The 12,995-nt window shown below is 43.1% G+C and overlaps 1 protein-coding gene across 1 annotated transcript; it reads left to right on the forward strand.

The window, feature by feature from the left end:
• The first annotated feature begins 2,046 nt into the window (after positions 1–2,046).
• Positions 2,047–4,570, forward strand: LOC143767117 (gastrula zinc finger protein XlCGF66.1-like). Its single transcript, XM_077255139.1, has 6 exons — positions 2,047–2,063; positions 2,419–2,492; positions 3,671–3,819; positions 3,949–4,128; positions 4,212–4,335; positions 4,419–4,570. Exons 3-6 carry the CDS (start codon positions 3,742–3,744, stop codon positions 4,568–4,570), a joined length of 534 nt encoding a protein of 177 aa, XP_077111254.1. The 5' UTR covers positions 2,047–2,063; positions 2,419–2,492; positions 3,671–3,741.
• The last annotated feature ends 8,425 nt before the right edge of the window (positions 4,571–12,995 follow it).

Raw genomic sequence — 12,995 nt, forward strand, 5'->3', positions numbered from 1 at the left:
CAGTATCTGGTCAAGTGGAAGGGATATGGCCAGGAGGATAATTCTTGGGTCACTGCATCTGATGTTCATGCCTCTGATCTGGTTCGTGCCTTTCATAGGGCCCATCCTGATCGCCCTGGTGGTTCTGGTGAGGGTTCGGTGCCCCCTCCTTGAGGGGGGGGTACTGTTGTGAATTTGGATTCTGGGCTCCCCCGGTGGCTACTGGTGGAATTGAACTTGTGACATCATCTTCCCTGTTCACCTGTTCTGATTAGATCTGGGTGTCGCTATATAACCTGGCTTCTCTGTTAGATGCTTGCCGGTCAACAATGTTATCAGAAGCCTCTCTGTGCTTGTTCCTGCTCCCAGACATCTACTAGATAAGTTGGACATTCGTCCATGTTTTGTTTTTGTATTTTGGTTCCAGTTCACAGCTGCAGTTTCGTTACTGTGTCTGGAAAGCTCTTGTTGATCAGGAATTGCCACTCTGGTATTATGAGTTAATGCCAGAGTCCTAAAGTAATTTCTGGATGTGTTTTGTTAGGGTTTTCAGCTGACCATGAAAGTATGCTTTCTGTCTTCTGCTATCTAGAAAGCGGACCTCAAATTTGCTAAAACTATTTTCCTGCTGCGTTTGTTGTTTCATCTCATATCACCGCCAATATATGTGGGGGGCTTCTGTCTCCTTTTTTTGGGCATTTCTCTAGAGGTGAGTCAGGTCTTATATTTCCCTCTGCTAGCATTATTTAGTTCTCCGGCCGGCGCTGGGCATATAGGGATAAAAAGTAGGACATGCTACCTGGCTACTTCTAGATGATGCGGTAGGTTTAGTTCATGGTCAGTATAGTTACATCTTCCAAGAGCTTGTTCCTATAGAGGCTTATGCTAGTTCTCTGGCCATGGAGATCATGACAGCTCTCCAAGCCCCCTGGCGGTTCAGTCTGGCATACGCCTTTCCCCCGATCATATTACTACCACAGGTCATACTCAAAATCAGAGAAGAAGGAGCGAGAGTTATACTGATAGCTCCATTCTGGCCCAAGAGACCATGGTTCTCGTGGCTGCAAACCATGTCGGTCTCAGACCCTTGGGTCCTCCCCTCAACACCCGATCTTCTCTTCCAGGGATTGTTTTTCCACCCTCAGGTGGACAATCTCCATCTCACGGCCTGGAATTTGAGAGGCAGATGCTAAGATTAAGGGGGTTCTCGGAGGGATTGATTAACACACTTCTCCAAAGTAGAAAACCTTCCACTACAAAAATGTATACGAAAATATGGAAGAAATTCCTACAATTCCATACATTTACCAACACATCAGAAATTCCGATACAATCTATCCTGGAATTTTTTCAAAAAGGGAGAGAACTAGGTTTAACTGTAAACACCTTAAAGGTTCATGTTTCAGCACTAGGAGCCCTCTATGGCCATAACATTGCAGGAGATAGATGGGTATCCCGATTTATTGCAGCCTGCGAAAGAATAAATCCAGTTAACATACCTAGGATTCCACCCTGGGATTTAAATTCAGTTTTACAAGCCCTAACAGACTTTCCATTTGAGCCAATAGATTCAATACCCATCAAAAGCCTATCACTAAAAACGGCCCTCTTGGTAGCACTGACTTCAGCTAGGAGAATCAGTGACATCCAAGCACTCTCTATAGATCCACCTTTTTTGTTAACTTTTCAAGATAAGTTAATTCTTAAACCAGACTCTTCCTACCTTCCCAAAGTAGCAAAAAAATTCCATAGGTCACAAGAAATAATCTTGCCCACTTTCTTCAGTAATCCCTCCACTCCTGAAGAACAGAAATACCACAATCTAGACGTTAAAAGAGTAGTGTTAAAGTACATTGAAAGGACCAGCAGCTGGCGACAGTGTAGGGCTCTGTTTATTTCCTTCCAGGGTCACAAAAAGGGTCATGGAGTAACAAAAAGCACCTTATCCCAGTGGATCAGAGAGTCTATCAGACTGGCTTATTGCGCGAGGAAAGAAAACCCTCCGGAAGGCATAACAGCGCACTCTACCAGAGCGATGGCATCCTCCTGGGCAGAAAGGGGAGAGGTCCCAATTGAAACTATATGTAAGGCGGCAACTTGGTCAAATCCTTCTACATTCTATAACCACTATAGGCTAGACCTATCGTCAACTTCTGACCTAGACTTTGGCAGGACTGTCCTCAGCACGGTGGTCCCCCCCTAGGTGATGGTCTCTGAAAGATCTCCAGTGTGGTGCTGTCATGACGAAGAGTAAAAAGCCGGATTACTCACCGGTAATGCTCTTTTAATGAGTCCACGACAGCACCCTCTTACATCCCTCCCTAGATTAATATAGTACATACTATTGAGTAAAAATTCTTTTAATCGTAAGCAAATAAGTTTGAAAGATGAAATAAATGATATTTGCCTAATACTGGCGGTCCAATTTTATTTCTCTAGGTTTCCTGTTCCTGCGGGGCAGATCCCTCTCTCCAGTGGGGTGCTGTCGTGGACTCATTAAAAGAGCATTACCGGTGAGTAATCCGGCTTATCCTCTGAAATTCAGGATGTCAGATCCTTCTCTGCCCTGACATCATCTGTCGGGAGGCCCCCAAATACATTATATAGTCGCCCAAACCCCCGAAATCAGTGATTTCATGGAACTTTAGTCTAATGTGTATGGGGGCGGTAAAAGGTAACTTATTGAACGCTGCCTCTGGCCCGGCCTAATAGACCTTCACACATTGCAGCCCAGACCCCATTATTAGGCATGTAAGTACCGTAATAACTAGGCCGCCCCATGCTATCGAGTACTTGGGGGCGGGGGGCATTCAGCCAAACTCTGTCACCTTCTTAGATGCCATGTTTGCAGCAAGTGGATAAACGCCAGGGTTTTTGTTGAAGCCTCATCTGTGCCGTCCCTGCGGTGCACATCTATGTTCTGAGGCACAAAAAGAATAATTTTTTTATAATAAATGTTTAACATGTTAAAAATTATAAAATGTGTCTTCTGCTTTTTTATGTTTTTTTTTTCTTTTTACAAGAATTGTTGGGGGCAATTTTCTTTAGAAACATTTCAATATCTGTTTTTTTCTGGTGTTTTCCTGTAATATAGGAAAGCCTAAGGCCAGAAATAAACCCCATAAATCACTGTACATGGAGACTTTGGGATCAGATCATTTCTGTCCACGTTGATTGTGGAAACAAAAAAGCTTTTCTAAAAGCCTCAAACTTCTGTGTGTGAATCAGAGCTGAGATCTAACGTGATAGAAGATTACAGTGCGGGGAAGACGGGAAACCTTCATATAGACGGCCGGTGGTGATGGAGTCAGTGACCGACTCTGGCCAAATATGTCTCTAGAGCCGTAGTAGAAGATGAAGATGTCGTCCTCATCATGAAGTAGTTATTTCTCATGTCGCGTGTAATGAATATCTCCTGCAGTATTGCTAATGCCGATTCCAGGGTCGGTAAATGAGACGAGAATTAGCGTTATGGAAGATGAGTCTATGAGAAACGTATTCAGCTGCCGACTCCGAGGAGGAAACTGCTTGTTGTCTGTGGCCTAAATATATAGGATTTATTAGTAGATGTAAAGAAGGAAACTAAATACTGTAAAATAATAAATCTCCTCATATGTTTCCCTTATTATCTCCAGTAATTGTATTATTACAGGATTCTTATGATGTTACATCGGCTCATCTTCTCATTCAGGTCTCTACAATATCGGATCCTCTCAGTGAAGATCTTCTATATAAGAGAATTTCCTGATTTACCCATCACAGATGGATATGGACAGAGACAAGATGGCGGAGAGGATATTACACCTCACCCTAGAGATCCTCTTCCGGCTTACTGGAGAGGTGAGAGATTCTGATGACGTCACATTACATCATTCTTATCTATGGGAATAACAGATGGACAGAACTGGAGAGGTGAGGACTCTGGAAATCTCTGTAGTGAGATTTATTAATGGGTCTCTCCATTACCAGGATTACACAGTGGTGAAGAAGACCTCTAGTGATCGCTGTCAGGACCCTGTGTCTGAGGGATGGGGAAGACCCCTGAGCCCAATCACGGGGCCTCCACCTCACCTCCTGATCCATGAGGACATCAATGACGAGAAGATCCTAGAACTCACCTACAAGATGATTGAGCTGCTGACTGGAGAGGTGACACTGCTGGGAATGCTGGGACATTATACAGTAACACTATGAAGGGATCGGGGGGATGACGGTATCATTGTATGTGTCAGGTTCCTATAAGGGGTCAGGATGTCGCTGTCTATTTCTCCATGGAGGAGTGGGAGTATTTAGAAGGACACAGAGATCTGTACAAGAACGTCATAATGGAGGTTCCCCAGCCCCTCACATCACCAGGTAATAGACAGGACTAAATACACACGGCCTATAATTATCTGTATGTAAAGAATGAATTCACTCCCTGTATGTGTGTCCTCCAGATCTATCCAGTAAGAGGACAACACCAGAGAGATGTCCCCGTCCTCTTCTTCCACAGGACTGTAACCAAGAAGATCCCAATGCTCCTCAGGATCATCAGGTAGATGGAGAGAAGGTGTCAGGAGTAGTGTTGAGCGATACCGCCGATACTTGAAAGTATCGGTATCGGAAAGTATCGGCCGATACCGGCAAAGTATCGGATCTAATCCGATACCGATACCCGATACCAATACAAGTCAATGGGACTCAAGTATCGGACGGTATTCCTGATGGTTCCCAGGGTCTGAAGGAGAGGAAACTCTCCTTCAGGCCCTGGGATCCATATTAATGTGTAAAAGAAAGAATTAAAATAAAAAATATTGCTATACTCACCTCTCCGACGCAGCCTGGACCTCACCGAGGGAACCGGCAGCGTTCTTTGCTTAAAATTTGCGCGTTTACTTCCTTCCGTGACGTCACGGCTTGTGATTGGTCGCGTGCCGCCCATGTGGCCGCGACGCGACCAATCACAGCAAGCCGTGACGTAATTTCAGGTCCTTCAGGATTTTAAAATTACGTTCCGGCTTGTGATTGGTCGCGTCGCGGTCACATGGGCGACGCGACCAATCACAAGCCGTGACGTCACGGAAGGAAGTAAACGCGCGAATTTTAAGCAAAGAACGCTGCCGGTTCCCTCGGTGAGGTCCAGGCTGCGTCGGAGAGGTGAGTATAGCAATATTTTTTATTTTAATTCTTTCTTTTACACATTAGTGTTGTTTCGATACCGATACCCGATACCACAAAAGTATCGGATCTCGGTATCGGAATTCCGATACCCGCAAGTATCGGCCGATACCCGATACTTGCGGTATCGGAATGCTCAACACTAGTCAGGAGATCTCCCCTATGATGTGTAGACGCCGGTGAAGGTCTTGTGCTCAGTCTTGTTTTATCCACCAGTATTATATGTTTTATACTTGTGTAATGAGAACGGTGGAGATGGCAGGATTAGAGCTGATCATAGATGGGACTTCTCCATCTGTCGGTGACTTTTATAATATTTGTTTCAGGGTGAAGATCTGACCCATATTAATACTACAGAGACCTATGTGAGGGGGGATGAGCGGTGTAAAGAGGAGATTCCCACATATGAATACCCAGGTGACTAGTAACCACTAAATGCAGATAAGTCACAGATTCTTCTCAGTCACCGCGGCTGTGGCTGCTTTATCGGTGGTGTAGTCTGGCCGTATTACCATGATCACCATTTTGCCTCTAGACCACAACATTCTCCTCCACCCAAAACTGTTCAAATGACTTTGGTCATTGAAAGCCCTTTTCTATAGAACTTACAACCTGGTAGATCCACCTACCCCCTGGGTTTAGGAGACGCTGTTACCTGCCCAGATCTGTAAACTATAAAGCCAAATGACAGCGTACGTAGAATGTGCTGACAAGATAGAAAATCACTTGAAGAAAAATATTATGATGGGCCTGTAAGAGAAAGCGGAGGGTAATGATGCTGTTGGCTTCCTAGAACCCTGAGATCTTATCGGATGAATCTCCCTTCTCTCCCTTCTGTGCTGCTGAATGTGATCATATGGTCCCTACAAGACCAGGTCCAGTCTTTCTGGCCAAACTTCACTTTTATGATTGACAGCATTAAATGTGCAGTGAGGCCAAGTGTGAATTTCTGGACAATAACAGAGTTTCCCTTTATCCGGACTTTTCAATTTGTATTAAAACCGACTAACTTCCAGGAGGATTGTGATAATCTACATAAACCCATCACACCGGTGCCATGATATATCTCTGAGCTGTGCGTGGCTGATGGCTGTAATATACATTTATTCCCGCCTGCAGGAGATGTGTTGGCTCCAGCCCTGGTTTCATGGATTCACTCCACCTCATAAATTACATTGTTTTATCCTAAGAAATTCAGATTACTGCACAATCTCTCCTGAAATGGGGAGCGATATTATTTTCTCTAATCTTCTGGTCAGGATTCATAGTAGCTCCAATGGTCCACCATAAATGAGTGCAACTCTGGTTTACTGTTGTGTAATCTGTATTTGTAGTTTTCAGTTAATGAGATTCTCGTCCTCTGGAGCGGGGCTGTGGGTGGGGCTTTATGTGGTGCTCTGGGGCTGTGGGTGGGGCTTTATGCTGTGCTCTGGGGTGGGACTGTGGGCGGGGCTTTATGTAGTGCTCTGGGGCGGGGCTGTGGGCTGGTTTTATGTGGTGCTCTAGGGTGGGACTGTGGGCGGAGCTTTATGTGGTGCTCTGGGGCGGGGCAGTGGGTGGGGCTTTATGTGGTGCTCTGATTACATATTCATCTGTATTGGCCTATGACAGGTCGCTGATCCCTCACTGACCTACCCCCCATTTTTATATAATACATATAATAGTGTTGATATTATTGTTGATAATGTCTATAATATTGTGGCTATTGGGAGGCTTAGAAAAAAATTACATCCAGCAAAATGACACCCGCCGCGACTGTCCAGTAGCACCTATTATTATTATTATTATTATTATTATAGCGCCATTTATTCCATGGCGCTTTACATGTGAGGAGGGGTATACATAATAAAAACAAGTACAATAATCATGACCAAAATTAGTCAGTGGCTGGTACAGAAGGAGAGAAGACCCTGCCCGCGAGGGCTCACAATCTACAAGGGATGGGTGAGAATACAGTAGGCAAGGATAGAGCTGGTCATGCAGCAGTTCGGTCGATCGGTGGTTACTCTCTTACTTATAGATGCTACTGCGCAGGCGCTGCCATCGCCGGAGACATTTTGCTGGATGTCATTTTTTTTCTAAGCCTCACAATAGCCACAATATTATAGGCATTATCAACAATAATTATCAACACTATTATATGCATTATGTAAAAATGGGGGCAGGTCAGAGAGGGATCAGCAACCTGTCATAAGCCTATACCGATAAATATGTTATCAGATCACCACATAAAGCCCCGCCCCAGAGCAACACAAAGCCCCACCCACAGCCCCGCCCCAGAGCACGAGAATCTCATTAACTGAAAACTACAAATACAGATAAAACAACAATCACAAGACGGATTTCATCACCAGGTATCGGTGTAATCAGTATAACGGCACCGACCTGACAGTGTCTGTAGTCACTGAGCACAATCCTGCTGACAGGTTCCCTTTAAGACATCTCCGCTCTCCACTATTATACACAGTTCTCTATAAATGTGTAATATTTCTTCTTGAAACTCATCTGGCAGAAAATATTGGAGCGTCCGATAGTTTAGATTGTGAAGTCACCGAGCCCCGTGCTCTAATTACCCCAGAGAGGTTTCACCACTAGCTCCTCATTTATTACTGATGGAGACTGTTCAGTTTGAGCATTTCAGTAGATGTTATTGTCTATAGTCAGTTTTTGATTACAGTAGTGTCCAGAATACTCTGATTTATCCTCTTCCCACAGCCAGTTTTGTGTTCTTAATCAGGCCCCATTTTTAACCCCTTAACCCCTGGAGCTTTTTTAGTTTTCCCCTCTCCTCCTTCCCAGAGCCATAACTTTTTTATTTTTCCATTAATACGGCCATGTGAGGGCTTATCTTTTGCGGGACAAGTTGTACTTTTGAACGACATCATTGGTTTTACCATGTCTTGTACCCGAAAACAGGAAAAAAATATTTCAAGTGCGGTGAAATTGTCAAAAAGTGCAATCCCACACTTGTTTTTTGTTTGCCTTTTTTGCTAGATTTGCCAAATGCTAAAACTGCCCTGCCATTATGATTCTCCAGGTCATTACGAGTTTATAGACACCAAACATGTCTAGGTTTTAATGTAATTGGTAAAAAAAATTCCAAACTTTGCTAAAAAAAAGAAAAAATTGCGCAATTTTCAGAGACCTGTAGCGTCTCCATTTTTCATGATCTCTGGTCGTGTGAGGGCTTAGTTTTTGCGTGCCAGGCTGACGTTTTTAGTGATACCATTTTGGTGAAGATACGTTCTTTTGGTCGCCCATTATTGCATTTTAATGCAATGTCGCAGTGACCAAAAAAAGTATTACTGGCTTTTGGAATTCTTTTCTCGCTACGCCGTTTAGCGATCAGGTTAATTTTTTTTTTGATAGATCGGTCGATTCTGAACGCAGTGATACCAAATATGTGTAGGTTTGATTTTTTTTTTATTGTTTTATTTTGAATGGGGCGAAAGGGAGGTGATTTGAACTTTTATTTTTTTATATTTTTTTTCTCATATTTAAAAAAAAAAATATTTTTCTTTTGCTATGCTTCAATAGCCTCCATGGGAGGCTAGAAGCTGGTATAGCCTGAGCGGCTCTGCTACATAGAGGTGATGCTCAGATCACCTCTATGTATCTGAATTACAGCATTCCTATGAGCCCCGACCACAGGGTGGCACTCACAGCAATCTGGCATCAACAACCATAGAGGTCTTCAGGAGACCTCTGGTTGTTATGTCAACGCACCGATGACCTCCGATCACGTGGCGGGGGTCACCGGTGCGCTCATTTCTAGCCGTATGGCCAGAAGCATTTGTTAAATGCTGCTGTCAGCATTTGACATCAGCATTTAACTAGCTAATAGTGGCGGGTGGATCTCGATTCCACCTGTCGGTACTGCAGGCATATGTTAGCTGTACAAATCAGCTGACATGTCCCGGCTTTGATGCGGGCTCACTGCAGGAGCCGCATCATAGCAGGGGATCTGCCATCAGACGTACTATTCCATCAGATGGCAGAAAGGGGTTAAAATCTGACGTGTGTCACTTTATGTGGTGATGACTTTGGAATTATTCACAAAGGAGAATAGAAAACAAATGGATCTTACTAATTATTTTCCACTTCTCACAATACCCTACACACGATTGTACACTACTCTCTGGGCACATGGCCGTGTTCAGAAGGGAAGGAGCGCCATTTAGCTGTTTGAATGCAGATCTAGCTGGAATAGTTTGCAGACACAATGTATTGGGAGCACTGTTCGTGGTCAACTGGCAGCTCAAAAGATCTCCACCATGAACATGCTTGGCACTATCTTCTCTGCTTTCCATATCCCAAGGATTGCCTTGCTCATCGCCCTTTAACACCATTACATGGATCTGGACTTACACTGGGACCCCTAGGCTTGGACCTTGGTGTTACCTGCTATTCTGTGGTATTAGATGGCAAGAAGAATAGTCAGGTAGCTGGGTCAGAACCGGAAGGACAGAATACAGAATCAGAAGACACAAGAGTAGTCAGTAAACGGGCCACGGTCACAACAGTAAACAAATACACAAGCCGCAAGCTGAGCACAGAGGACTGAACCAGAGGAGAACAACGCTGTTTCTGGCAGATTCCGGCCATGTGCTTTGAGCTTTAGTAGGGTGTGGTACTTTCCATTTGGCTGAAGCAGGGAGAAGATTACTCCAGCTGGACAGCAGGAACAGATCCCAGATGAGATTGGACACACCATATGCAGAAGCCCTAATATGACTAAATGCAAGAAATCCAGAATACACTGTGTTCCAAATTATTATGCAAATTGGATTTAAGTGTCATAAAGATTTAATTGTTTTGTTTTTCAAATAAACTCGTGCTGGTATTGTGTCTCAGGGCTCAATGGATCACTGAAATCAATCTTAAACACATGTGATAATTGGTTTTCCAGGTGATTCTAATTAAAGGAAAACTACTTAAAAATGATGTTCCACATTATTAAGCAGGTCACAGTTTTCAAGTAACATGGGAAAGAAAAAGGATCTCTCTGCTGCTGAAAAACATCAAATAGTGCAGTGCCTTGGTGAAGGGATGAAAACATTAGAAATTTTCCAAAAACATAAGCGTGATCATCGTACTGTTAAGAGATCTGTGGCTGTATCTGAGCACAAATGTGTTTGTGCTGATAAAGGCATAATGAGGAAGATTTCTGCCAGGCAAGTTCATCGGATTAAGAGAGCAGCTGCTAAAAAGCCATTACAAAGCAGCAAATAGATATTTGAAGCTGCTGGTGCCTCTGGAGTCCCTCGAACCTCAAGGTGTAGGCTCCTTCAAAGGCTTGCTGTGGTGCAGAAACCTACTATTTGGCCACCCTTAAACAGTGTTCACAAGCAGAAATGGTTGTATTGGGCCCACACATACACGAAGACTAATTTCCAAACAGTCATGTTTACTGATGAGTGTCGAGCAACCTTGGATGGTCCAGATGGATGGAGTAGTGGATGGTTGGTGGATGGCCACCATGTCCCAACAGGGCTGTGACGTCAGCAAGGAGGTGGAGGAGTCATGTTTTGGGCCGGAATCATGGAGAAACAGCTGGTGTAGGGCCCTTTAAGGTTCCTGAAGGTGTGAAAATGACCTCTGCAAAGTATATAGAGTTTCTGACTGACAACTTTCTTCTATGGTCTTAAAAGCAGAAACGTGCCTTCAGGAGCAAAATCATCTTCATGCATGACAATGCACCATCTGAAGCTGCAAAAAATACCTGTGAGTCATTGGCTGCTATGGGCATAAAAGGAGATAAACTCATGGTGTGGCCACCATCTTCCCCTGACCTCAACCCTATAGAGAACCTTTAGAGGATCATCAAGCAAAAGATCTATGAGGGTGGGAGGCAGTTCACATCAAAACAGCAGCTCTGGGAGGCTATTCTGACTTCATGCAAAGAAATACAAGCAGAAACTCTCCAAAAACTCACAAGTTCAATGGATGCAAGAATTGTGAAGATGAAATCAAAGAAGGGTCCTATGTTACCATGTAACTTGGCCTGTTGGGATGTTTTGGCGTTAAATAGCTTTTTTGTTCAGTGAATGTGACCTCCTAATGCTGCAAATTCCACAAATGAGCATTTTCAGTTCTTTAAAACATATCAAATGTTTAGAAATTCTACTTTGCCTAATAATTTGGAACAGTGCATTTTGAGTTTTTATTCATTTTGGAGATTATACTGTTATCATTGGGAGGTTTCTTCAATAAAATTCGATGTATACTCTAACGGGTGATGACTTTTATTAGACTGACTGTCATTTGGACCGACTATTTAGTAAAATCTGATAAAAATGTAATTTGCATAATAATTTGGAACATAGTGTAGTTGAAATCCCCATAAAGAGATTCTATTTTTATAAATTAATTCACGGTGGGTTATAAACTATACATATGTGGTCAAAATTGTTGGTACCCCTCGTTTAATGACAGAAAAAAACACAGTGGTCACAAAAATAACTTTAATCTGACAAAAGTAATAAGAAATAAAAGATCTATGAAAATGAACAAGTGAAAGTCAGACATTTATTTTTTTTTAATTCTGTGGAAGCATGGTTGAAAAGCAAACACATGAAATCGGCCTGGACAGAAATGATGGTACCCCTGAAAATAATGTGACAAAAGGGACATGATAAATTGCTTTGTGTCTACTAAGTAGCATCTCAGGGGTCTACAGTCTTGGAATCAGTGAGTGGCCTGTATATAGGGCTGAGGAGGTTAGAAAGAAAATTATAGACAAACAAGTTAAAGGTAAAGGTTATAAGACCATCTCCAAGCAGCTTGATGTTCCTGTGACTACAGTTGCACATATTATTCAGAAATCTAATATCCATGGGACTGCAGCCGACCTCCCTGGATTTGGCCGCAGGAGGAATTTTGATAACAAATCAATGAGACGGATAATACGAATGGTAACAAAAGAGCCCAGAAAAGCTTCTAAACAGATTAAAGGTGAACTTCAAGCTCAAGGAACATCAGTGCAAAAATAAACTTGTCGCTCAAAATGATGAAAAATTAGGAAATGTCATTTATTTTGCATCCAGACAAAAACAGAAGAAATAACTGAACGTTTTCGGTCTCACATTGGACCTTCATCAGAGCATCTTGCTGGTTCAGAAAGATTAGACAGTGTGCTTCAAATAAGCGAGAAGGATGATAAGAGGAAAATGCCTGAATGCTGTTTAAGGAGGGAAGATTAAATGTGGCTAAATTAAATGTAGCGCGTCCATAAATAGTGACTGCCGTCGCTGTGGTAGAGTACTGGATGCTGCGTGGGGAATCAGAATTCAGTTCAGCATGTCCTTTATAGGTAATTACTATCGCTGTGACCAAGTGCTGGTTGCTGTATATGTAGATCAGATGATGTGCAGCGCATCCATGTGAGGCGACTGTGGTCGCTGATTTAAAGTACTGCGTGTGTGGAGGTCCTGGGAGCTGGACAGGAGGACTTCATCATTTTGAGTGTCAAGTTTATTTTTGCTTAGATTACGGGTTGATACCCTACTTGAGCACCAACCACAAGTCATTTTTTTGTTGAGTGCCTTGTCGTTCTCTACTTCAAGGAACATCAGTGTCAGATTGCACCATCCATCGTTGTATGAGTCGAAGTGGATTTCATGGGAGACGACCAAGGAGGACGACATTGTTGAAAAAAAATAATAAAAAAGTCAGACCGGAATTTGCCAAACTACATGTTGACAAGCCACAAAGTTTCTGGGAGAATGTCCTATGGCCAGATGAGACAAAAATTGAACTTTTTGGCAAGGCACATCAGCTCTATGTTCACAGATGGAAAAATGAAGCAGACCAAGAAAAGAACACTGTCCCTACTGTGAAACATGGAGGAGGCTCTG

Source organism: Ranitomeya variabilis, chromosome 4 (assembly GCF_051348905.1).
Source record: "Ranitomeya variabilis isolate aRanVar5 chromosome 4, aRanVar5.hap1, whole genome shotgun sequence".
Classification (NCBI taxonomy): Eukaryota; Metazoa; Chordata; class Amphibia; order Anura; family Dendrobatidae; genus Ranitomeya; species Ranitomeya variabilis.